Raw genomic sequence first — 27,081 nt, 5'->3', positions numbered from 1 at the left:
TTACGCATGATTGCACAAGCGGAAAGGCTATACATTATAGTCGAGCGAATATGCTAAAAAGAGTGACCAAATGGCTCTTAAGATGCTAAATAAACCAATGAACAAAGGAAACTGAAAAATGCATAAACTCTTGGTATACTTCCATAACATCCTCAGTCGAAAGGAGAGAAAAGACTAGGTAACAGAAACATTTCCAGAACAAGCTAACAAGGCACAATAAGCTAACAATTTAAAATATAAAGATGGACATAAACTCCCGCTGGCAGATGGATGCCTTGATGGTGAACTAGATCTAAAACTCTCAGTATCGTCATCCTTCTTTGTTGGCGAGAGACAAATCTATGTACCAGCGGTCGTCTAAACTGTGCTGTTCTTGCAACCTTTAAGCAACAGTAGTTCTTTTGTCGATTTGTCCAGAACCGTACGAAAGAATACATGCTGCTCCCTGACCTCATTGCTAAACCTCTGGTGGGTGAGCTATGTGTGGGGGCTTTGAGCTTTAAGCCCCCCCCCCCCCCCCCCCCCCCCGCAGTCAGCGCTTATGCTGATAGGGAAGACAGGATGGGAAGGAGGAGAGCGCGTGGTTGGACCATTCGCCTGCAGACGCAGTTAAGCTGTACACAAAGCATTATACCATGTTTTCGATACTATTCACAAGCGCGTTACCGTGAGTTATCAAGAACAAAAGCCTCCGGGCTTTTGTTTTTCCTATGAAGAATTGCTCGCCTTCGAGGGGTAGGGACACCACCCATAAATCTGCCCAGGGCTGACACCAGGTGGCCTGCAATGCGAACCACTGCACTGTACGGAGTCCGTCATAGCTCATGTTAAGCTTCGGGACGCATAACTTCACGTACCACACTTAAAGGGGCTCTGAAACGCCTTCCGAGGAGAGTACATTAACTCACTTAATCACTGCACTGTGTTGCCATGAAAACCAGAGCCAAATAATACTCTTCTACACGAAGCAGACGACCCACAATCACGCGTAAAGGATGGCGAGCCCTTCCCGGCGACTTTTTCATCCTCGCACCCTCCTCCGTCCCCCGCATCTGCGTAGACAAGGTGAGAGGTGACCATTGGTTAGATTCTGTCAGACGTCAGGCAGCCACCGTGGCCGCGGCCAATAAGCCGCTTATCTCCGGCGGGTCGGGAAGCTCCGCTCCCAGAGGGGAAGGGGGGGGGGGGGGGTCGGCGAAGGAGCGCCTACCTTCCAGCGTGCAAAAAGTGACGAGAGGAGAGGGAAAGGCGCGAATAATAATAATAATAATTGGTTTGGGGGAAAGGAAATGGCGCAGTATCTGCCTCATATATCGTTGGACACTTGATACGTGCCGTAAGGGAAGAGAGAAAGGAGGGAGTGAAAGAAGAAAGGAAGAGATTCCGTAGTGGAGGGCTCCGGGATAATTTCGACCACCTGGGGATCTTTAACGTGCACTGACATCGCACAGCATACGGGCGTCTTAGCGTTTTTCCTCCATAAAAACGCAGCCGCCGCGGTCGGGTTCGAACCCGGGAACTGCGGATAAGTAGCCGAGAGCCCTAACCACTGAGCCACCGCGGCGGGGAAGGCGTGAAGACGCTGAAATTCGAATTTTAACTACATATAACTCAGCTTCTACAAAGCGCATTAAAAAAAAATTCTTGCTTGACACTATTCGCGAAGCGGCGTGCTTCAATATTCCAGGCATGCCGCAACTTTATTAGAGCCCCTTCACAGCCCCTTTAATTTTCACTTTTTTCTTAAATTACACCAATTTTTTCCTGACAAAGGACAGACTTAAATGCAGAGAAATGGGAGAGGCCTTTGCCCTGTAGTGGGCGTAGTCAGGCTGATTATGATGATGATGATGATGATGATTTTTTTCTGATATCATTTATTTCTTAGGCATAGTGTGAGGAGCACGACACCCGTAATTAGTGTCTTGGTTTTACTTCCAGAAGCACAATAACTTCACGCTATTGCTTCTCGCCGGCGCCCAGCTCCGGAGCAGGAGCCAGAGCTGGTGTTGGAGCTGGAGCCGGAGCTGCAGCCACTGCGTCTGCCGCCGCCTCGGGCTTTGCCGCGAGCTCGGGGGCTAATCCGTGCAGCGCATCCAGTTCCTCTGTCGGCACGGACGGGTAGCCGTGCAAGGCGAGGAACTTCTCGTACGCTCGCCGTGTTAAGGGGTCCTTGGGGCCCCACATCACCGAGGGCTGCAACGCCTTGGCCATGTCCTGCGGCACGAAAAAAAAAAGAGAGAAAGCACGGGTTTGCAAATCAAAACTGTGCGCAGCGGCTGCAGAAATGGGCTCCCGTCGACCGCACTGCTGCTCGTCTGCTACATGGTAAAAGAATGCAGCGCGAAAAAAACAAGGACGAACAGAAGTGGACAGGACAGGGCGCTGTTCGTCCTTGTTTTTTTCGCGCTGCATTCTTTTACCATGTTCACTGACCAACAAGCCCAAACAGCCGCTTTAGTTCGTCTGCTACAACTGCTTCCTGTTCTTCGGTTGAGTTTACGTGGAAAACATTTCCCTTTATATTGCTTCTCCAAAATCGGCCGGGGATGGCGACACTATTTTGGCCTTTCCTAGCTTATAAAAACTCAGTTAACTGAGAGTATCGCTTACGGATTAGTAAGTACGCTGGACCCTGTGGATACAGACCAACCTGCATTTGTCCTCAGTTACCCTTTAGAGAAGCCCAGGTAGTCGAAATTAAATCTGGAGCCCTTCAATATGGCGCCTGTTTCTGTTTCTTGAACTTTCTTCTCCTTGAATTTCCTCCTTGATCCCTTCCCTCACGGCGCAGTTGAGAAGTTTACCGAGAAGCGAGACAGCTACTGCGCCTTTCATTTACAAAACAAAAAAGAAAGTACAGATCGCGGAAAGTGAACGGTAACACAGTTGAGCAACCACCAAAAATGCTGCTCCTACTCACAGTTTAAAATTGCTTCGTGGTTTCGTATTGAAAGCGTTTAGAATTGCGGCGGTCGTGGGCTCGGATCCCTCCGGCTGCATGTGATTGTTTTTCTTCTACTTTCTAATCATCTATCTTTCTGGTTAAAAAATGCTTCATTGCTAATTTCCCTTTGATCAACACCACAAATAAACTATGACAACAAAAAAGTACATTATCCTATGCTTTCCTCGGTTTTGCTGGCTGTTGGCTTTCTTCATATACGTTCAACCATGCCGTAAGGAGGATTGTTCCCTTCGCTGCTACAGGGGCGCGACTACGAGGGCTGAGCCACACGGCCCAGCGAGAACGTTTCAGCGAGGCAGTCTCCCGCGATGGCATGTCGAGCATTATAGGAAAAAAAATTGTTGGAATATTGTAAGGTACTCTTAAGGAAATATTGACGGTAACGGTCCGTTCTTCAGACGCGTAGCAAAATCTTTTAAAGTTTTTTCATCGCTCGCATAGAGCTGTTGAAACAGTCGTGTAAAACCAATGTGGAACGTTTTTGACGATATAAAAAACGTGAATAGCGTACAATTGCAAGCCTGCCGACGGGAAATCTTCGGATATATTGATTGCTATAGTGAAATCTTACATTATAGGAACAAATTTGCATTCATAAACTGTTTCATGCTGAAAAATGTTTTTGTCCAGAATTGCTGGGTGCGTCGGGGAAGCAAGGGTCGAGTGCGCTCACCAGGCGGCATCCGAGCAGGTGTCGGACGGCGATCGCGACGCCCACGATGACGGGGCCCAGAACGAGCAGGGTGGAGAGGAACTGAGCCCACTGCGGGTACACGTAATCTCCGAACGAGGCCGGCTTGTACGTAAACAGCTGCGAGGCGAGGATGAGCTGCGCAGATGGAGAGAGAGGCCACAGGAAAGTCCTTCTGGGAGGCATGATAGAGCGGAAGAACGGAGGACGAAAAAAAAAAATAGAAACACATGACTGACACGTTTGTTTTTTTTAAAGTAGGAAAGAGTTTATAACGTGTACGTTCGTGATTTCCTGTTAGAGCACGAACATTGCCAAGGCTCAGGTGGGGCAGAAAAAAAGAGAAAACTCGCAGAAGATAGTTGATGAGGGGCCTTAGCTAGACAGATTACAAGGATTCCTACGAAAGCTCCAGGGAAAGGGTGGTGATGACGATGAGTTTTTATGGTGCAAGGGAATCTATGGTCAAGGAACGCCCTGGCATAAGAGATCTTCGTCTACACATGGTGGGGTCAAGGACGTAGCTCCCAAGCATTTCCCCCTAAATAAGCCGAGCACCACGACCCAGGGCAAAGCTTGTACCCATCACATCACCGCTGGGTACCTGGCAGCACTGAGAATCGAACCACCGCACCTTCCGCATGCGAGGCGGAAGCTCAAACCACTAGGCCACCGCTTCAGTAAGATTATTACTTGCAGTGCGCGAGTTTATTTTTTGTAACATATTCCCAGGGCTCTCGGTGTAAAATATGCGTGATATTTCTTGCACTGTGCATCACATTGCATTTTGCTTTCATTGAATTCGCAACAGCCTCATATTTTTTTTCCTTGCCAAGAAACACTTTCATATCTCAGTCTTCACGTTGATAACAGACCGAGCCTCGAGCGTGGCATATCTTTCGCTCTTCGCTGCCGTACAAGGGAAGCTGTAGAATTGCTGGCCATTTTATTTCGTCACATACAAAATGTTCATAAATGTGCAATAGCTATAGAGGCCTGCTTTTGAGATTAGGTTCTCTGACACATAATGAAGATAAGGAGGTGACTTTGGTGCCTGGAGAACGACGAGACACGGGAGCAGCAGTAAAGACAAGCGCCGAACACGAGCTGGACATCACATGCACTGGCCAGGCAGATATTTCGGTCGATCCCATTTGTGAGTAATAATAGCTTATTATTTTTCTGATTCTTCTATGTTGACAAAAATAACCACCCTGCACATTTAGGTCGGCGCATGCGCGAATGAATGCAGGAATTGATTGGGATGTACACAAATGAACGGACAGTGGCTTTGAAAGCTTTCTGTAGGGTGTTTCGTATTGGCGATAGTGGTGGAAAGAACGTGTGCCTGTACGTGCTAAACGCGGGGTTACTGATCGCCCAGCTGTGATGCATTTAGAAGATGGCCCTTACTCTCTTTCCCACGTGAAGGTGCATTACAGTAAAGTACGTAAGAATGAAGAAAGCGCAATAGCCGTTTCAAGCTCGCTTGGTTTGGACTTAGGCAACCCACATCGCGCAACGCAGTTTACTTTGCCTGTTTATTTTGACATTCTAATCTGTAAGGGATTAAAAGAGCACTAGGCTTACCACCCTGTGCACCCACGGACAATATTTTGAGTCTAGGGGTTTCGAATACCCTCGAAGAGTTCATTGAGGTTGCAAGGACCTCGCACTATCAGAGGACTTCTGCGCAATCGTACTGGTTGCAGCATTCTGGAGAAGCTGGGGCACGAGCCTCGATCCTGCTCGAGACGCACTGACCCGGTCCCTAGACAGGTTAGGGACAAATTAAAGATACCTCCACTCCCAAAAAACATGCACCCCGTCTACCATGAGAGCCGGAAGAGGGAGAGAGCAGTAGCGTTGCAAGCCCGCTTTCAGGGGAGACGGGATGTCTTGTATACGGATGCCGCGGAATGCACGAACAGTACGGGGTGCATTTCGGTAGCAACTTGGGAAAACGGAGGCACGGTAGCGTGCTGCAACACCCGACACTTTAAAGTAACGGAGGCAGAAGAGTTGGACCACTGCGCTGGCTCTAACTCAACAACAGGTCGAAATTTCGTGCGACTCTAAATCAGCTATTAGAAACTTTGACGCGGGCTGCATTTCAGCCACAGCAGCACGAGTGTTGGTCGACATTCCACCACCGGCAGAACAGGTAGCGCTCATTTGGACGCCCGCGCACCAAGGGTTGAGGGGAAACGAGAAAGCGCACGCACTGGGCCGAGGATTAGCTACCTTCCGGGATCCCGGTGGCGTCTTGTGCACTACCCCGTCTCCCTCGCGCGATGAGGAGCTCCTACAGTTCGATGACGATCTTAATACGTATAAGGAAATTCCAAACCATTGCAAATTAGGCAGAGCGGTACTTCCGAAAGCAAGTAAGCAGCTAACCAAAAACGAAGAGGTTGCGTGGCACAAGCTCCAAACCGGAGTATTCCCTAACCCTCAGCTTTATAGCAAGTGGCACCCGGAGATTTTCAGCCCCAGGTGCAAACGTTGCGACGGCATAGCGGACATGACCCATATGATATGGACATGTCCGAGCTTTGGACAACTTGATAGAACGGGTGAGTCCTGGGAGGCACTGCTTCACAACGAGGACGAAACTAAACAGCGTGAAGCCATCCGTCTCGCCCTTGCCGCTGCTGAGATCCATGCACGAGATCCCTGTCGACGGCTGAGGGGGAGGACATGGCTGGGACCGAGCGGCGCCTCGGATACCCATCATCCTTTTGACGGGTGCTAATGTTATTTTTCTCTCTCTCTCTCTTGCCTATAAAGTGTGCACCGCCACACAGCCTATAAGCCAATGCAACTCGAACCGGTATGCATGTAAAGGTGTGTTCAGTTTGTGCGAGAAGCGTTATGACTCGATAACCGAAGTAACTCAATCAATCAATCAATCAATGCTCCAGCAGAGAGAAGGTGCTTCACTAGCAAAGGCCCACCACAAAACAACTGGCTCATTTTGAAATTAGTTGAACTTACGCTCAGGACAATTGGACAGACGAACTGCCAGCAGATCTTTACAACAGTGCCAGGAACTCGGCCAAGCATGAATTCTATGTCAAGGGCCAGGCGCCCCACACCTGGGCAAAAGACAAGAGACAGTGAACGCTGTCATCTAGATGCTGGAGTCAGTGCTATCTGTTTAAGAAGTTGAAAACTGTCAGGCATGCCATGAGCATAGGAATAAACAGCATGTCACGCGGTTGATAAGCAACAGTTAAGCTCTGCCCTGTTTCAGTCTTAGCGTATCCATCCGTTCTTTCTTCTGCTGTGTGCAACCAACCGAAGAACACTAAAAGACAATCTCATCTTACTCAGCGCAAGAAATCATTATGGAAAGCAGTCGATCTATTTTTCATCGGTTGCTCTCTAGAATACGTTAGCGAATGAAGTAGTCTGTGTTAACTGAATTACTGCACAAAATCACGAGAAACTAGTTTATTTCTTAGCAATGCCTTCCCGCTTTGAGTTATGCCTTTAACTCTCATTCTGCGTTCCTTTTCCATTTTGTCTTTCTGTATCATGTGCAGCGTCCTAAACGTCAAAGCTCATTATGTAATATTTTCGATAATACGTGCATTTATCTGCATGAACTTTGTTCTTGTTTGTGCTTTGTGAGCCTGCGATTTCGTACGTTTATATAATATTTAATAATAATAATAATTGGTTTTTTGGGGAAAGGAAATGGCGCAGTATCTGTCTCATATATCGTTGGACGCCTGAACCGCGCCGTAAGGGAAGGGATAAAGGAGGGAGTGAAAGAAGAAAGGAATAAGAGGTGCTGTAGGGGAGGTCTCCTGTATAATTTCGACCACCTGGGGATCTTTAACGTGCACTGACATCGCACAGCACACAGGCGCCTTAGCGTTTTTCCTCCATAAAAACGCAGCCGCCGCGGTCGGGTTCGAACTTATATAATATTTCAAATCACAGAATCGTTAAAGCGCCTCTCAAATCACAACCGGCGTAGCTCCTTCAACGCTTCGCTGCAATGTGAGAAAAAAAAATTCACAGGGACACTGTGTGTGTTGGCAATGCGATAGCACTAGAAGCTGTTGATGCCGTTACCGGAAGAGGCGTCACTTCAGGTCCGGTAGCATTACTTCCCTCCAGCCAATGGGCGAATTTTATGACCAACAAAACATTTTTTTCCTTATGAGGTTTCCAATGCATCCAATTAGAAAACACGTAATGGTTACCCTCTGCTACATATGTGCTGAAGTCACAGTAAACTGTAGCTGTTCCTTTGTTGTCTTGTTTGTTTACATCTTCAGCATCGGGTCGATGCTTTCCAAACATAAAGTAGAGGGGGCGGGAGCTAAAGAGTAGACTACTAATCAGATGTCACATGGGTTACATGAAGTGGAGTTACATGAGCGCGTTGAGTGGGGTACGTCTGCAGGCTGAGTCGTCACTTGTGTGAAATGTTGTCGGACGACGTGAGACGTCTCTTACAGGTTGGGCTCCTAATAAAAGCTTTCGCTGTATAAAAGTGATTATGCAGTACAAGATGTGACGTCAGCGGACTGAATCGGTGACGCTAGTCAGGTGCAACGCCATGAAGAAAGATATAACGGGCTAGGATCTGGTGATCTGATAACAATTTATTTAGGTTTTTTTTTTAAATTTCAGCATTAGCTCTGGGCCTCTTTCAGAGATTAGGAGCAGATTCCTTGGGCTACTGACTCTCTCTAATTATAAACTGCACAATGCTGTAACGGTGCTTCTCGGAGCCGCGACACGAAGTCGCTGGCGCTCGTGCACACGGCTTTCAAGTGACGCAGAATCGTTGACGCACCGTAGATGAGGGGCACAGAGATGGACTCGAACACCGCAATGATGAAGAGCATCTGGCCCCCAATGTACGTGTCCAGCAGATTCAGGATGTACATGCCTCCCTGCAGGAAAAAGGGAGCAAAGAGCTCAGAAGAGGTCCTGCCGCCAAATCGTTGCACGCTTGTAAAAAAATGTTGGTGTACGAACCCTGGTGGTCATGGGAACCCCCATCAAGAATCCTACGGCGCAGACGCAGAAGCCCAGAGCTGTCACGTGCTGCTGGCAGACGGGAAAAGCGTCCTTCAGGGGAGTCAGGACACCTTCGACCAGGCCAAACTGTTGTGGCGTTAAAAAAGAAACGGAGCGTAACATCAAACACTGCTGAATTTCCGCACGTCAATCCGCAGCTGATCATATTTTCCCTAACCAGACGACAGCGTGTCGTTATACTAGTTGGTGCAGATTGAAGAACATCAATAGAAGACTGTTTGTTGGCACGGTACACAACAGAAGACGAAATTACACAGGTTGTGTAATTTGACGGTGCTCCTCACTTCTCCATTTCTCTTTTCAATCCCCTCATTCCTCCTCCCCAGTGCAGGGTAGCCAACCGGAAATCCCTTCTGGCTAACACCCCTGTCTTCCTTCTTCCTCTTTATCTATCTATCTACACAGGTTGTCTCGCCTCGTATGATGTTCCAATGCAGCGAAGGCGCAAAATGATTTACCGCGACAACACAGAAATTGGTCGATGTCATTGGCTGGAGGGCCTACTTTCAGGGGCACTCGCTACTGCGTTCTTGAGTTGTACCCGACCAGAAGTGGGCAATCTTGCGATGTTTCGACTTCACAAGGTCGACCTCAATCTAAAGGAGTGAGGTGAGGTTGAGGTGACGTCGGCGACAGCGCGAACTTCTGTGAGTGAGGTCAGTAAATGAAACCTGAGCCTCACGCGTGAGTCTGCGGTTGAGTGAGGTCATCGTTCAGTGAGGCCGGCTCAAGATATCGAGGTTTTTTCCAATGTCCGCAGGTTACTCCTACGAGTGTCCCATACGAACCTTCAAGCTACCTGTCGCGGTGCGCAGTGACACCTAGTCTTCGTTTACCCCCTTGGCAACCGAGGTGGGGCGGCCCGCTCCACGCTTTCGGCAGCTTCACCGTAATGTCCTTTCAGACCGAGCTATACTCGGGATGAAGGCGCGGAGACTGGCTTACGCCGGCCGCTTGCTTGAGCACCCAGGCGCGCGCAAAGCACATAACTCGCGGTTACCCGGTATACCTTCGAGTGTCTGATACTGCACACAAATATGTTCAACCCAACAAGCAACGAATAAAATTCTTGGTGAACGGGTGGCCGAAAACAAGACAGTTTCGTTGCGTTCACGCCAGTTCTCTGCGCTTACAGACAGAAATTAGAAAGAGTTCAGAACTTAGCGGCCCGCTATGTTTCTAGGAATTATAGTAAACATATTAGTGTGTCCAGGGAACCTCTTGAATTGAGAAGGAAAAAGCTAAGGCTTGATTTGTTTCATAATATATATTACAATGTAATTGCTATTCCTAGATAGAAGTACATTTTCTATCCTCACTACAGAACCGAGCAGGTTGATCATAATCATAAAGTCTGCGAAATCAGATCAAGAACCGATTTGTTCATGATGTTGATCTTCCCCACACTGTTTGAAACTTCGTTTCTTGTTAATATTACTGACAATCAAATGCTTGCATCGTCATTGTGACTGCCCTTGCAATTTTTCCTTGTTTTGTACAACCTCTCCCCCCCCCCCACACACACACACACACACTGTAATGCCACATGTGGTGCTATGGGTAAATGAATGAATTAATGAGCACTTCGTAAGAAAGACACCCGCTGATAAGACGAAAAAAAAGAACGAAGAAGTAAGGAAAACCAGTCTTATGTAGATAGTTGGAGCTTTTCATTGGAGTCCTTTTCTTCAAATCGAACACTACACTTCCGCATAAACTCTTTAGGTAAATGCAAACAGCACATGTAAATCACCGCTCAACCTCTCTTTGGTCTCTTGTTCTTGCTCGGAATCCCATATATGATCCCGAATCACGACAACGCCAGAACACCATTCTACGGGAAGAGTATGTCAGCGCTATATTTAACTAGACCAGCGACAAAACAACGCAAAGGTATAATAAAGGTATGATAAGATGATCTAGGTGATACAGTGCGTCTTGTATAGGCGGCTAATGCACAAACGTCAGCTGATTCGGTGAATTCTGAAAAGAGTATGAAGTTTCTTCAGGACCATTTGGGTTCAAAATTAACTGCACGTATTCCTATTTCGCCTTGCAATAATAGCTTTGGGCATTGCAGGAAAACAAACCAATAGCTAAATAAAAATAAAATTTGTTGCAATTTTTATATTGACATTCATATACGCGTAGAAGACTTTCAGAGAGTCCTTGAGTCATAAAAATACACCATTATTGTCATAACACTGAGGGACGAAGGTCTGTGGCGTTGAATTATGCCAAAAATGAAAACTGCCGCGCTTACATTAGACACTGAGAACACTACTGATGTGAGCCGAGTAGTGGTTACTATTGAAAATTGCGTGCGTGGATAGCATCATCCACGTGGGCCTTGGAATAAGCCCCCATTCACGATAGAGGAGGGACGGGTTGCAGCTACCCCTGTCGCTTTGTCGTTTAGATGGGCTACATATTTGAGGCCAAATGCTCACTTCAGCATACGACAATAAAGACGTTTAGCACGGCGCGTTCCGATAGTGCCATCCAATTGCACGCGGACCCAACTGCGCCTGAGCAGTGGCAAGCATGCGCCCGCACCAGGCGCCCTCCCCTGTGGCCATCTGCGCGTGCGCAATTGCCGCCTCGGAAGTGGATCCCGGTAGCGTATCACGAAAGGCAAAGTGGTAAACCTTTGTTAGTAAATTGAGGAAGTTGGCACAGTCCGACCCGCTTCGCAAAACGCGCATGTCTGCTAGGCGCAATCTATTCATGCGCCAGGAGAGGGCGCAGTTGGATCTTCACGGAAGCAGGTCGCGCTGTACCGAGTTTGTTCAGAGTCTGTACTGACTAGTACTGAACCTGTACTGAGCCGCAGTTGCCGCTTTGTACAGTGTGAAATGGGTCAACATCCGCGCCAAGACAGGCGCCCACGTGTGAACATCGTCAAGCGCACCTCGGAGTCCACGGCGAGAAAGAAGAGCATGACGAAGAAGGCGACGGCCCAGAAGTGCGAGAATGAGATGAGGGTCACCGCCTCCGGGTACGTGATGAAGGCCAGGGCGAAGCCTGCGCATCGTTCGTACGAGTACGTCATAACAGACTTCACCTTTTCATGGAGAATTTCATCTACAGAAGGAAAGAAAAGAAATAGCACAGTATAGAATAGGGCTCGGCGAAACTTCGTCTGGTCAGGCATGATAGTAATAAAGTTGAACAAAAAAGAGCGATCGGAGTGGTCGGTGCGATAAGCGACCTAATGATCACGGGGCAGCGCCTAAGGATGTTTTATCGTTTTATGAATGCCAGCCTGGGTGCTATCTCTCTGGTGACGTCATTTTACCCCAGCAAATAGCGTTGCTTCGGTTTGGATGGTGTCACTTTACCCCAGCAAACGGCAACGCTTCTGTCTGGATGACGTCACTTTAACCCAGCCAATGGCGTTGCTACGGCCAAGATTCCACTTTAATCCAGCCAATGGCGTCAGTTTACCCCAGCCAATGGCATTGCTATGGCCGGGATGACGTCACTTTACGCCACCCAATGGGAACACTTCGGTCTGGATGACGGCACTTTATGCCAGCCAATGGCAACACTTCGGTCTGGATGAGGTCACTTTACCCCAGCCAATGGCGTTGTTGCGGCCAGGATGACGTCACTTTACCGCAGCCAATGGCGTTGCGTCGGTCTGGATGACGGCACTTTACCCCAGCCAATGGCGTTGCTTCGGTCTGGATGACTTCACCTTACTTCAGCCAACGGCAACGCTTCGGTCTGGATGACGTCACTTTACCCCAGCTAATGGCGTTGCTGCGGCTTGGATGAGGTCACTTTACCCCAGCCAATGGCAACACTTCGGCCTGGATAACATCACTTTACCCCAGCCAATTGCAACACTTCGGTCTTGACGGCGTCACTTTAACCGAGCCAATGGCGTTGCTGCGGCCAGGATGATATCACTTTAAACCAGCCAAAGACAATGCCTCTGCCTAGATGTCGTCACTTTCTTCCAGCCAATTTTATGATCGAAAACGAGTATTTCACCCCATAGGGTTTCTAATGCCATCGCATTAAAAGCCAACGAACTAGTCGGAGCAAAGATGAGGAATAACCAGCTACGACAGCGTTGAGATTGCGCTGCTCGCACTGCGGCTGCCTAGCCCAACTTCCTTTTTCTTGTCCGGCGCCGCGTGCCATGGCCTGTGAGCATGGCTAGGCGCGGCGCGAGGGGCGGAAGCCACAGGATGCGCCAAATGGATTTTCTTGGAGGAAGTTGTGGCACAGTCGAAGCGAGAGCGAGTGCTTTGCTGTCGCTCGGCTCGCAGGCCATGGCACACGGCGCCGAGCGCGGCTCGGCGCGAGGGTCACTACAAACTCAAACAACTTCCTGCACATGTACATATAAATCTTTTATGCCGAAGGGTATATTTGAGCAATTAAAAAAAACTCAAACTATTGATTTCGTTTCAATATTCATGCCTAGAGTACAGCGCAGGCAATTAACCCACCTCCCGATGCGACCTGGGACACCTCTTCGCCGAGCATGAGTGCCATGTTGCCCAACACGGAGAACACCACGATGCCGGCCACAAAACTCACCAGCAGGTCGGCCAGGGCGATGATGTAGACGTCTCTGGAAAGTGTTCCAGAGCCATCATTTATGATGAACGTAACGTCACGAGAGGAGCGTCACTCACTCACTCACTCACTCACTCACTCACTCACTCACACACTCACTCACTCACTCACTCACTCACTCACTCACTCACTCACTCACTCACTCACTCACTCACTCACTCACTCACTCACTCACTCACTCACTCACTCACTCACTCACTCACTCACTCACTCACTCACTCACTCACTCACTCACAGCATGAACTTCTTAGGAATTAAGAATGGATGAAGTAGCTCAGCGGATGACTTGCACAGCATGACTAAGGACCTCAACGGGCAAAGTGGAGTGGTGGGTCTTAAAATTAATGCACAGGAAAATAAAATCATGTACAACAGTCTGGGAAGCGAACAGCAGTGTACGACGGAGAGCGAAGCATTGGAAACAGTAAGAAAACACATCTGCTTGGGGCAGGTAGTGACTGCAGATCCGGACCATTGGAGTGAAACAGCGACGCTAATAATAATGGGGTGGAATGCATTTGGCAGGCAATCTCGGATCATGAATAGCAGCTTACCATTATTCCTGAAGCGGAAAGTACATAACAGTTGCTTCTTGCCAGTATTGACCCACGGGGCAGAAATGTGTAGGATAAGGAAACGGCTTCAAAATAAACTGAAGACAATGTAGAGAGCTATGAAAAGGACAATAAGCGTTAAATTGCGAGCAGAGAGCAGAATGGGTGAGATAACAAAGGAGTTATAATTAAGGCCACCAGCGTCCCGCGATTTAGCTATTCCACGAAAAATCGCGGATTTATGGATTTTTCGCAGGATTGTGTGTTAGCAGTCGCATTCTCATTTTTTTTTATTGCATTGCTGTTATGGGCATCAGTAGAAACGGCAGTGCGATAGGAAAAATGACTAAATTACTTCATTTACGTGAATATAACGATATGTAAGTTTGCGAACTGAGGATAATCTTAAAATAAATATTTTACAGTTATAATGCAATCTCAAACTATTCAAGCCAACCATAGGCCAAGGGTCCTCCATAGAAGCGCAGACAGCACGATGGGATACAGAAGTGGCGGATGGGTCGACATTATTTACGAGGCAATGCTTGAGCAAACCAAAGTCTCTAATACTTTAATGCACGCAGCTTGCCACAAGCAGCAGCCACCATCACCGTCATGCCCCGCTACTAGGTGTGTTTCAAGCTGCCCGCTCCTGTGTTTGTTTATCTAATGAATAAACAGCGCTGAAGACGTGGACGAAGAGCAAACAGGACGAGCGCTGCACACACACATCTTCGCCCACGTCTTTAGCGCGGTTTGTTCATTATGTCACCGTACCAACCAGCCCAGATGTCTCTTATATTGTATTTTTACCCTTTATCACTTTCTCTACTTCACTCAACTCTTTCAGTGCCTTCTTTTTCTCAATGAACCACACCGATCACCTTCTCCTTCGTACTTGCATCTGCGCGCTTTGCCCCAGCGTCAGTAATAAAGCTGGCTTCCCCTGGCGACATTAAAGCTAAACGGCGAAGATTGCTTTAGCTACCTTGAAAAGCTCGGAAAAAGAAAAACACACTATATTCATACCTTGGTTCAGAGTATAAAGCGAGGTGCATTTTGAAGCATTATTTAATGTCTCCTGTGGAATTTCGCGGATTCTATGTTCTCAATTCGCGGAATTTCAAATTTTCTGACGCGGAAAGTTAGGGGCCTTAGTTACGATATCCTAGTCGAAATCAATAAAAATAAATGGGCTTGGGCACGGCATATGCAAAGCGAAGGCAAAATAACGGGTAACTCGATGGTGCAGTGTAATGCGCCTGTATATTTTCTTTTCCTCGCAACACAGCTGATGCTGTGCAAGGCGGTAGAGACCTATACCTGTAGAGCGTGTTCCTGAAATCGTTGTAGCTGCCGATGCAGAGGATCACACCTTGGCTGACGCTGAGGGAGAAAAACACCTGCTGAGCCGCCTTTTGCCACACCTGCAAGGGGGGGGGGGGGTTACGAAAGGATTGCTGGGAGGTATAACGCTGTGAGAAAAACGAATCCGTTCAAAAAATGAGCGGAGAAAAAGGCTGTTTATATATAGTTATGGCGTTGGGAGCTCACATAGAATACCATGTATCTTTCGAGTCCATCTCCTTATTAGTCCATTATACTTCTCCCCTTGCAGCAACTCCTACGAGTGCATTTATGTACTGTAGGGTTACACATGCTCATTGTATGCTCACAGTCTTCCCGTGGCGTCCCGGGCGCCATCTTTGGGCGCAGAGCTGGGCTAGGTTCCACAGTGTACGCTGGAGAAGATGGCGATAAGGGGATTAGAAAAACGCCCATATTTTTGCCATGCTTTCTGGACTCGAACAAGTGTGCACAGTGCATTGTTATCCGCGTTATGTTTATAGGTATCAAGGTAAGGTTTCCGTTCGCGGACGGACGGACAAAAACGTGCGCAAACGAGGAAAGCGACACGGGAAATTTAAAACATATATGTTTAACGCATTCAGTGCGTTATTGCTAGCTTTTTTAGTGTTATAAACTGTGCTATTACTGCGGTGTTGGGCCAAATAAATCTGCAGACTTTAATTTTGAACAGACGACGGACCATTTCATATGGGCGCGAACGTTGCCGCTATTAACAGGCCTAGGCCTGTTAGAACGCAGGGTGTTTGCATAGGCTGGTGCGTACTTGGAAGTCTAGGATCTTGGCCCAGTCTGGGAGGAAGTAGAATTCGAGCCCCATCCAGGCGCCGGGTAGCGTCACGCCCCGGATGAGGAAGGCGCCCAAAATGAAGAAGGGAACCGTTGCAGACACCAGCACCACCTGGGTGCGTATGATGAAGGCTGTTGAGCGACGCCATAGTGTACGTATACGTGTCGCCACTCATAGTGGCATGCTGAACCTCTGCGACACATACTTCTTTCCCTTCGCAAACCTTGCGCTCATTTATTTGTTTCAATGCGTACAAATCGGCCGGTAGACGTCAATATGCCTGGGCGCGCAACAAAAGCTTAAGATACCGAAAGCAGAGTAAGTAGTTACAGAAAACAAATTACAAAAAACAAGCCTAACCGACTATGCAACAAGAAATAACACAGAATTTGTACGCAACAGATTTAAAAACTACACAATTTGACTGCCAAACATGCATGTAGGAAACAGCTAGTTAATTAAAATATCGATAAAACGCATACATATGATATTGTTACGGTTTAGTTAGTGATAGTAGCTGTGTTTTGAAACCGATAGGTAAGCGCACGAGATGTAACTATTGCGTTTGGGAGCCAGATTTATTCGTTGATTGTGCGCGGGGAAAACAGCATTTAACTAAAGATGTCATACAGCGATTTGTCGTATTTAACGGCTATGGTGTGTTAGTTGGGAAGTGTGCTTTGAAAGTTTTAGGCAAACGTCACGGCCAGCCCATTTTTTTTTCGCCCAGAATGTTGTTAGAAATTTCACCTAAAGAAACTGCGCTGGAGTTGGAGGAAATCTTTGGCTGAATGCCTTTGATGTTTTGGTTGGGTTAGTCTTGTTTACCTGTACAGATTAACTTACCCTTCACGCGATACCAACATTTTTCAGCTCGTCTAGACCCTACTGCCCTCATCCTTATCCTCCCTGTTCCCGACAAGGTCTTCTATCCCTACATTCCGCCGGGTCTCTCCAGGCGGTAATAATGAACACGCAATGACAGGAAACCTGGTGCGTAGATATTTATGTAAATAATTTTCCGATAAAGAAAACAGTTCGCAGGACCGCTGCCACTGTATAACGCGAGATTCAGAAACAGCTTTATGCGGAGGTGAATATAACAGTGTTTAATCAATATTATTGTCTTCCTTAGAGAAGAAGGAAGATATCTTGAGATATCTTAAAAGTTGTCGCTGTAGAAACTGGCACCAAGTGCAGTGGTAATTGCGTGCCGGGGGAAAGTTGAACAGATGTTTTCAATCAAATCGAAGCCCAAGTAGAAAATCCGGTTCAGTTTGCCAGAATACGTCAAGGCGCCATCCTCCTGCCAGCCTCGACCGCCCGAGTGCGATGACTGCCGGTATACGTCCGCACCTTTCCGGATGACTTGATGCCCTTAAAGACGCACAGGAATATGCAGAACCAGGCGATGAGAAGGCAGACGAACAACTTGGTCTGGATCTCTCCAAGCTCCTCGATGCCGCCGCTCAGGTTCACCACGTGCCTCCTGCGGACGCATCGTCATCGTCACCTCCATCTCACAAGTCGTTTGCAGCGCTGTGAAGGCTACGGCGATCTATGTTAATGAGAACGGCGCGCGCTGCATAACTATGTTCCCACTCTCCCCTCGCCCCGCGATTGGTGGCTGCATCCCTGGGAAGGAAAGAGCATCGGCGTTTAGCTGCTGCGCACAGGAAACTCGGCCGACGCCATGTTTATAAATGACGGCACATGCAACCACTTGGCAGCAGGCCTCCGCAGTGCTGCTGTGTTCGTGTGGACTTACACAGGAAATTTAGCCAGTGAATCAAAAACTCGCTGTAATTTTAAAACACCATCCTGAACTAGCTTTTCAATTACTGAAATAACTGTATGAAAATAGTCGCTGCTTAAATATTTGAGGGAATATTTGCTGTCTTCCTTGACCCTGATTGGATGAGGGAATCCTACCTTTCACAGTGCGGCAAACTGCTTGCTAAATTGGGTATACGAGGATGCACTAGGGGGCAGGAGAGGGTCTCACTTGCGCAAATCATTTTTTCTTTTTGCAGTTCATTCGCAGAAGATACAGGAGACGGTATGATTGTCCCGCGCTGATCAGAGCCCCTCTCTTTTCCTCCGCTCGTCTATGCGCCCCCGTGTGTCGCTTTGGGACGTTAAACACCACATACCATACCGTACCATACCGCACCATGCCTTACCAGCTACGCAAGAGATCAGACTCCCATAAATCCCATTACCACGAAGGGCACATTATCGAGAGCGCCTACTCACCGGCGTAGCAGCAGAGTATCTATCAGACTGCAAGCGAATTTGGAGGTTTGCGCTCACGACAGACAACGAAGCTGAAGCTACGTAGATTCCGTTTTGCCCAAAGAGAACTCCATATTTATACTTTGCAACCGAATCTTGCCGCTCACCAGAAGAACTGCTGCGTGGCCGGCTCCGTGCCGTTGGTGCAGTTGGCGACAGTCTCCAAGTAGATCTTGCGGGCGATCATGACCACCCTGCCTCGCGACATGACCGGCACGGCGTCCACGTCGGAAGAGTTGTGGTGCTCGAACGCATCGAAGAGCTCGCGCTCGATTCTACTGCACGGCAGGCGCTGCGATCGAGTCATGTGGCCGAGTGTATTCGTAAGATACGCCACACGCAGGCTCCTTCAATGGCGTCTCAGTGTTGGGCGAGCAGACGAAAACGAGGGCGATGACTATACACGCGCATGCGCACTCAGTCGCCAGCCCATAAGCTCCCTTTGATACAGCACTACACCTTTGGCATCGGCTTTACTCTGCTCCAGCCAGAGATCTTTGAGTGTTTTATATTATCAGTTGAGAAATTTCCATAGGGTCCGTGTATCAAATAACGGCGGTCCGAGTGAGCCGGAATTCTGGCGTTCCCAACTGCTAATGTCTAGGAGCTCTGACTTCCTCTTCATGCCTTCTTTTAAGCAACATAATCATCATCATCACCACCACCATCGGTGTGACGAATATGAACCTGGTGTTGCGGTGACACATACATCCGTGGTCGCCCTCTCCGCTTGTGGGGACAGTCCACTACAGTGAGACACATGCTGCGTTGACTCTGGCAACCATTCCAACGTGACATGCGGCGCCAAGCCCGCTATAGCCGGCCACATCACGTGACCAGTGCGCCTGCCAACTCGCCCATATGTCACGTGGTCTCATGACGTCACACAACCCGTCGACCAATCATCGGCCGTGTCAAGTGATTCTGTGACGTCATCACAGTCTCGACTAATCAGCGAATTTTATGACTAACCGCGCCGCGTTTTTTCGGTGCTGAGGCTTTTAACGCTATTGCATTATAGCTTGTTTATTTATTTATTAGAACCTCACAGGCCCTGGAGAGCATTCGCTGTGGAGGGCATTACAAAAAGGATGACCACGCAGGCTAATAGCCACATCGACGCGGTACAAGGCATGAATTAGGAAGCGTGCACTTGCTCATGCTTTGGTAACTGGGAACAAAAGTCAGCATAAATCAGCCGTGTAGCATACCAGCGCACAACAGCTGTTCCTAGCAGCTGCATCGAAAGTGCTGTTAACAATGTTGAGGCATATTTGACTAACTTCTACACTCCTGCCACGTTTGCTAGAATAAACATGAAATTTATCCTCGGCGACCGTAGTCAGTGGTCTGCTCAAGCCTTCAGCGGATAGACGCTTTACCTGCGCGTCTCCGCGCACGTAGCAGTTCTCGTCTGCCCATGCGGGGTCGCAGAAGGACCACGGCAGCACCTTGAAACACGAGTAGTAGGCGTACAGCAGCGCGTAGGCCAGGATCACGTTGTAGTAGATGCTGATGCCGAAGCAGGCATATGGCATGCACAGGCCCACGCCTGCACGTACGTGTATACAAACCTTATTAATGCGAAAACGTTATACGGCTGATCGGCAACGAAACCCGGCATCGGTGTCGACCAGCAGAAGTAATTTCAAAAATCTCAGATGTCTTAACCGTCATCATCATCATCAGCCTGACCCCGCCCACTGCAGGGCAGAGGCCTCTCTCATGTTCTCCAACTAACCCTGTCCTCTGCCAGCTGCGCCCACCGTATGCCCGCGAACTTCTTAATATCACCCACCCACCTAATTTTCTGCAGCTTCCCGCTACGCTTGCCTTCTCTCGTATTCCACTCCGGTACCATGGTATCAAAGATAAATAAATTTCCTTCCTAAAGTGCGGGGAATTGAACCAAGGAACTTCGGATTGCGAGGCCAGCACGCAACCCATTGAACACAAAACCGCGTTGCTTTTCGGCGAACAAAGCTGAACCCAGTGTATGCGTTGCCTTAGGACTGTATGCTAATGAGTAGGGGTGTCATTAAAAATTATTTTTTTTATAAAAATAAAAAGGAAATAAAAACAAAAACAACGCTTTCGCATTCAAGGCACGTCAGTAGTCAAGTGCCCTCCGTAATTTTCACGGGGGCGAAGGAGATGTCGGAACATCTCTCTCGACTCTTGGAGACTGGTTCCGCTGCTGCTTCCACTGCGCTGGCGCGGGGTGCAGTCCAGCGAGCAATATGGCGACACCCAGGGAGCCCTCATGGCAGATGTCTATGTATAGACGTTTTCACAACCCGCGGAGCAAGTTTTTTTTTCTTTAATACGGGGAAAGACTGGGAGAGCTCAACTCGCTACAGTTCTACGACCACAGTACAATGTCCAATATGGCGGCGTCCTTCGACGTCTTTATGAAAATGTCTATACCGCCCCTGGTACTCTCGCCTCCCCGGTGTGGTCCCACAAGTTAGCGAGCAGGACCCGTGGAAGAGTGACGCGAGACGGGGCCCGTACACACCTTGCGCCAGGGGCATCGACTCGAAGGCCTTGACGGAGCCGCTGCTGCTGAACTGCCCCAGCACCAGCTCCATGTAGTACATGGGCCGACCGATGGCCGCCACGATGGTGACGTACGGGATCAGAAAGGCCGCTGTGGTGTGCAGACACACAGGGTGTCGGGCGCGTTTTGCGTAAGTAAACACACACGCAAACGGCATTTCTAGTTGACACGCATTTCGTGAGCACGCTTATTTCGTGCACACGCGCCTAACTAGGGTGTGACATGAGGTCCCCTTAGGTGCGCATGCGCCGTGCAGGCCAACGACGGCAAGGATTTCTAGACGACGGCTGTTTGTGTGCAGTTGAACGTGTTTCAGAGGAATCTGCTGTGGAAGAGCAGATTTTAATCGAGGGAGCAATTACTCATCAGCATCCACATGTTAGTAGTCCGAATTAGCTAATGTGGTGAAAGGACTGCCCTGGACAGGTGGTGGGTGGTCCTGCAGACTCGAGACCCGACCAGGACGAATTTTTCTTAAACTCCGCGATGATTCCGAGAAAACCTTGTGGTCCCTCTATGAAGCCTAGCGGCCGTGCTTGAGTACGCGCTGACGAGTAGTTACTCCACATTTGTACAGCCTTCATCAAAGTGTGCAGACGGGCTAAGGCAGTTGACTTGCTCACTGTCAGAAATCAAGAATCCTTGCACATGCTTAAAGGTTGCCATAAAATTCCAAGCAAAATAGCTAGCATTATAAAATAATTAATATGTTAATTGATGCAGTATGCAATATTATACTACACAAGAAAAATATATATCATATATGTAATAATAGTAAGATGAATACTTTACAGGGCTATTCTGATTAACATAAAAGAATACATGCACATAAGAATAACACTACGCTTGAATAAGTACAGCACGGCCATCTGCTGGCCGCAAATGTCCCTGGTGGAAGAATTTTCGCATGTGTTTCCTGAAGTTGCTCAATAAAGTGACTTATCGATCGGCGCTCATTCAAAGGCGCCAGCCATGGGTGCCATGCAGATTCCCCCGTGCGTACCTCCTCCGTTCTCGTAGACGACGTAGGGGAACCTCCAGATGTTCCCCAGGCCGACGGAGAGGCCGACGCAGGCGAGCACGAACTCGATCTTGTTTCCCCAGCGCTCCCGATCCGGTGTCGACGCCATCTGTCCGCCTCCTCGGATACTGTGAACGCTGTGTGTGGCGCCGTGCCACCTTGGTCCTCAAGCTGGAATTTCCTATGCGCGAACACTGCAGTGCAAATCCTGGCCGACGCAGGCGCTTCGAGCAACAGTACTCAACAGCTCCGGCAGTGAAGGAAGGAGAAAAGTTAGGCGTTGTAAAAGCAAGAGGCACCGAAAAGCTGAACGTGAGTGTGATAGAAGGCTGAGCTTGTCCCACAGAATTGAAAATGAAAATGGGGGTTTGAGCAAAGGAAATGACGCAGTAACTGTTTCACATATCTCGGCGGACACCCGTACCGCGCCGTAAGGGAAGAGATAAAGGAGGGAGTGAAAGGAAGAAGGAGATCTCGTAGTGGCGGGCTCCGGAATAAATTTTGACTCCATAGCCGGGATCTCACATCGCACAGCACACAGCCGCCTTTTTTTTTTGCGCTTCGCCTCCATCGAAACGCGGCCGCCGCGGTCGGGTTCAGTAGACGAACGCCTTAACCACTGAGCCACCGCGGCCATTCCTGAATTCCGTAGACGCGCAAGCAGAAAAAAAAAGGTTTTACAGTGACAGCTGTTGAGGAAACATTTGACGGTACTGCGGCGTCGATGTAACACCGCGCCACACTGATTGTTCAGCACACAGTGACGCCACGCATATCACTGCAACGCGCTTCACTGAGCGGTCCGACCACGGTGACGTCACGAGTGGCAGCATAGCATAGCACGCACATTCTGCTGGAGAGGACACATACTATTGAATAATTGATATTGTTTTTACCCAGCGCAAACCACTGTCGCTGAATGTCGTATTACAGAGAAGTAACCGTTGAGTGAGTTTCTAAAATTTTATTTAAAACCTCAAATTACGGGCTAATCGCATGACAATACAACACATCAGCTCGGCAGGTGAACTTGGTTGAAAGTTATAAAATCGATTCACTTGTTACAACGTAGAGGTACCTGCTAGGTCCGGCTTGGTGCATAATGCCCGCCTGAAGTTATATATCCTTGATCAACTTCTGGCGCCCATGGTTACGTATACAAAACCTCGGGTAAGTCACTGGTTTCAGCTACAGAAATTTCCATTAACGTCGTCAGAATAATTCGACTCCTAGTCGCGGTATAAGCAGCCGATTTCTCCACGCGGTTAGGTTGATGCCACAGTGAAGAAAAAATGGTGAGCTGGCGTCTATCCATCTTACAAAGGCCCTGAATTGTATTACTTATTAACCAGACGGAAAACGTGAATGGCACATGCTGTCACTATGCCATAGGTGCACTGTGTTATCAAAAGCTCCAGGACATTGAAGTTAATTCAGATTTCGTTATCATTTCTGAATTTCGATGAATGCATTCGAGTAATGTTCAAACTAAGCAACCGTCAGCTAACTATGCGCTTTTGTAGGTGAACCTGTGCGCAAATAACGCAAGACATGCAGCCAAGTAGTCCAATCGAGCTGACGCCAGTGCCGTAATTTTTAGGCTGGCCAACCATGAGCCAATATGCACGCAGTTACAGGCGTGGAAAAGCGACCACAGAGATCGAAAGGACGAATTCAAGGCCTAAGGTACAGACTTACGCTGAAAGTCACACGGAAGGCGGTAGGTCTGAAGGAAGCTCAACTTCACTTCTTCCCGTCTGCGCGTTAGGTGAGCTCGATCTTTGATGGCAGCGATGATGATGCTTCTCTACTCGCTGCTGGTGCTTCTAGAAAAGGTCGCTATTGTCAGCGCACGTGAACGAAGGAGGCTGCAGGTCATGACTGCTATAATTAACGATAGAAATTAGGCCGTGATAACCAACGCGGACGGTCCGCAGACTCAGACCATTATGTGTATCGAGTACGATTCCTGGAGGTTAAAAATAATTTGCTTAGGCATTTATTCAGCTGTCATACCTGGTGCCCACGACAAAAATTATGCGTCGGCTTTATGCTTGAAGGATACTCTTCCTCTTCGCTATCATCATCATCATCTTCTTTGCCACCCCACAGAGGCCTCTGCAAACCGCGTTGTGAGTAGCCGCAACATAACGAGAACACAGAAACGTGTGTGACCCAGGTGTCGTTATAATACATTTAAAAAATGAAGGGGACACTTAGGCTCCACCTTAAGGGTATGACGCGATATCGTAATTAGTTGATTCCCGTATATGCAGAAGGTTATCCTCTGCTTGACATTCATACATCCCTGCGAGTCCTCATACCCACCTGGCGCAGTAGAGCAGCGGTTAAGAAATGCGCCACTGCCCTGCGATGGTAGGTGCTCCCAGCAGTGGGCCCTGTACGGCCCAGGTTCCTCTTTCCGAGTGACCGACCGTTTTGAAGCGAGGAGCTTCACTAGGCTCGTCAACTCCGAGCTTTGCGTGAGCCACACTACAGATTTGCCACAGCTGCGCATGCGCGAAACCGAGTGACGTCACGCGGAGTGCAGGTGGCCGCTGCTGCCGCAGCCGTCGCCGCCGCCGCGCGCTGCCTCCGTCGTCTAACCTTTCGCCATGGAAGGAGAAGAAGACCCAGAAGTGGTAGCGTGGGAGTTGGCTCAAAAGCAGCGAAGATATGAAAAGCGCAAGGCTAGACAAGCGGCTGAAACGCCAGAATCACGAGAGGCACGCCTTGCTAAACGCTTTTCGCTTCGAGATATCCAGGCTTAACACTTTAGCTAAGCCTCAGCCCAACTTTTTTTTAACTGCCACCTACCACGGTTGGCAGGCTGTGATGACGCCGCAAGGTCACGAGACACAGGTGGCCCACCTGCCTCCTAGACTACCTCTCTGGGGACCACCACCTGCCAGAGCCATGCACGTGATTTTTCGCTCAGAACGCCGACATCGACAACGCAGACACCGAATTTTCTGGTGAACGGGGCCTGTAACGCTACCACGTTAAAATATACCACTGCTTACACTTGCTACTTAAGACGCCCCACTCAGCGATAGCTGTTTGCCGCCACTGCTGTGTTTGTTGACATTTATTTTCTTTGGCCACACGACACGTCATAATTGCAACGCGAGTAGTAAAGGCATGACCATTGTTCTGATTCAGGCGACTGCAAAGTGCGCTTGTCGCTGTAGCTCCTGGTTACTTTGCTCCGTTACGGTAAGCATTGCGTAATGAACACTTCGCTGTCCAGGACTCCGACCGCCTTCCTGCCAGACCGTCGTTACCTCGATGCTATCATGTTGACAATAAATTCGACGCAGCGGTCTCGCCTGTGTCACCGCCAATGCAGTTCAGCTTGTCGTTCATAGAAGTCAGCACATATTCCACCCATCAGGCACTGCGTGTCAAAGGCCGTGCAAGATCGAAGGCCGGTCTGTGCAAACCTACTATCACTGTCAAATGAAGCGCGGACAAGAGCACTTCAACGGGAGCAGCAAAACTAGATATTAGCCTGGGGAGACTGAACACTAGTGCACTTGATGTTGTGAAGAACGCTGCGTCGAAGCGTTAATGTACTACATTTCGTGCATTTTGTCTTCAGCAACCAATATTATTGTGCTTTTGTTTTTGGATTTAAATGGCCATGTTCGTGTTTCATTTGACGGCGATGATACGCGAGCGCATTCTTACACGAACTCCCTGTTTCAGTTGAGTCGTAAGGGCCAGCGAAAAAACGACACGGAACACAGAAGTAACACTGAAGACAGGGCGGGCGCTGTCTCACGTATGACTCAAGAATGAGCGAACTCGCTCGAATTCGAATTTTAATAACCTATTTAATGCTGTTATTCATCGCCAAGGATACATATCACCTCCGTTCACAGTGTTGTTTTTATGCACGAAATGCTTTTATATCCGACTCTTGACAAGATGTGTCGAATATATTATCGAAATCACAGCGAAACTGAATCCTTAACTGACGCTTTCACACGAAAGACAATGATATACGTAAAAAATAAAAAATGGCGACTACACGCATGAAAAGATGGACACCAATTTAGAGCTGTCTGTGAAGCGTGCTTCGCCACATTATGACTTTGCTAGAGGAGAAGCTTACCCTCTTCACTCAAAGGGTACATAACATGTTTTGTCTCGGAAATTTAAAACGAGATTTTCAGGAGCACGATTTTTCCAGGATTCCGCTTTTTGGTGAAATACAAGCAGTAGCGAGCAATGGTGATTACTGATGAAGTGTCTTTCGCCGCTGTCTTTGATAAGAGACACCATGTTCCAGAAGCTTGCCAGCCCCATAAACAGGCCGGTGTACGAGTTGGATAGATAGCTGGGCGAGTTGGTGTAAATTCATATTTTAGCAGCGCGAAAAATAACGGAGACGGAGGTTGTAGCTCAAGATGTGCTCCAAGCCTAGTGAAGTGTAGAAATAAACTTTAATCTCTCTTCCTGGAAAGTGTAGAGATTTTGCAGCGACAGCTGTTTACCGCACGTTTTTCCAGGTTCTGCGGGGCCGAAGTAACACCGACCAACCCTGATTGGTCAGCATGCAGAGGCGTCACGCATGACTTCACGCGCAGCGTGCCAAGTGGATGGGTCAGCATACAGTGAATTCATGAATGATGTAACCGCAACGCACCACGCTGATTGTTCAGCATATAGTGAAGTTACGCATGACGTCGCCGCAACGCACCGCGCTGAGTGGTCCGAACAAAGTTACGACACGCGCACACTGCCAGGGAAGAAACAAATAACAACGAATAAACGACATATTCAACACTGCGAACAGCCATCGCTGAATCTCGCGTTAAGTACTGGTAATCGTAGTTTTTTTTTTTTTTTTACTGCAGCAAACGTGTGCCTCTTTAGAAACACAAGAATTAAGCCTACCCTTGCTGCGCTAACCCACAGATCTGTGTACGAGGAACAAGCCGACCGCTTGAAGGCAAGAGCTTGACAGAAGCCCGTCTGGTCAGGATAGTACATGACAGAAAAATAAACGACAAAAAAAAGATTGAGAACAAGGCTCGCGTGTGGGAGCTGGAACGTCATGCCATCTTTCTTTTGGTCGGTGCCATCGATTGATTTTTTTCGTCAAGGCCAACCGCTTCGTAACGCTGTTTTCAGACCGCGTTCCTCCGCCACGTCCGCGTACAAAACATACT

The 27,081-nt window shown here is 48.4% G+C and overlaps 1 protein-coding gene across 1 annotated transcript; it reads right to left on the bottom strand.

The window, feature by feature from the left end:
* Window positions 1–1,901: 1,901 nt before the first annotated feature.
* On the bottom strand, window positions 1,902–22,318 carry LOC144106754 (sodium-dependent proline transporter-like). Its single transcript, XM_077639600.1, has 14 exons — window positions 21,887–22,318; window positions 20,842–20,973; window positions 19,706–19,875; window positions 18,431–18,615; window positions 17,385–17,517; window positions 16,005–16,139; window positions 15,194–15,297; window positions 13,187–13,311; window positions 11,635–11,747; window positions 8,661–8,789; window positions 8,476–8,575; window positions 6,657–6,757; window positions 3,642–3,797; window positions 1,902–2,217 (listed from the first exon to the last, which is right to left on the bottom strand). Exons 1-14 carry the CDS (start codon window positions 22,011–22,013, stop codon window positions 1,960–1,962), a joined length of 1,968 nt encoding a protein of 655 aa, XP_077495726.1. The 5' UTR covers window positions 22,014–22,318; the 3' UTR covers window positions 1,902–1,959.
* Window positions 22,319–27,081: the final 4,763 nt, after the last annotated feature.

This window comes from Amblyomma americanum, chromosome 10, assembly GCF_052857255.1.
Source record: "Amblyomma americanum isolate KBUSLIRL-KWMA chromosome 10, ASM5285725v1, whole genome shotgun sequence".
NCBI lineage: Eukaryota > Metazoa > Arthropoda > Arachnida > Ixodida > Ixodidae > Amblyomma > Amblyomma americanum.
This window is presented reverse-complemented; position numbering and strand designations above follow the sequence as displayed.

Excerpts from the sequence above, each read along its gene's own strand:
- LOC144106754 (XM_077639600.1), bottom strand. The coding sequence starts at position 22,013 with ATGGCGTCGACACCGGATCGGGAGCGCTGGGGAAACAAGATCGAGTTC. Across the intron at positions 20,974-21,886 it reads CGTCTACGAGAACGGAGGAG|CGGCCTTTCTGATCCCGTAC; the intron begins GTACGCACGGGG and ends TGCACACCACAG. Across the intron at positions 13,312-15,193 it reads TTCAGGAACACGCTCTACAG|AGACGTCTACATCATCGCCC; the intron begins GTATAGGTCTCT and ends AACACTTTCCAG.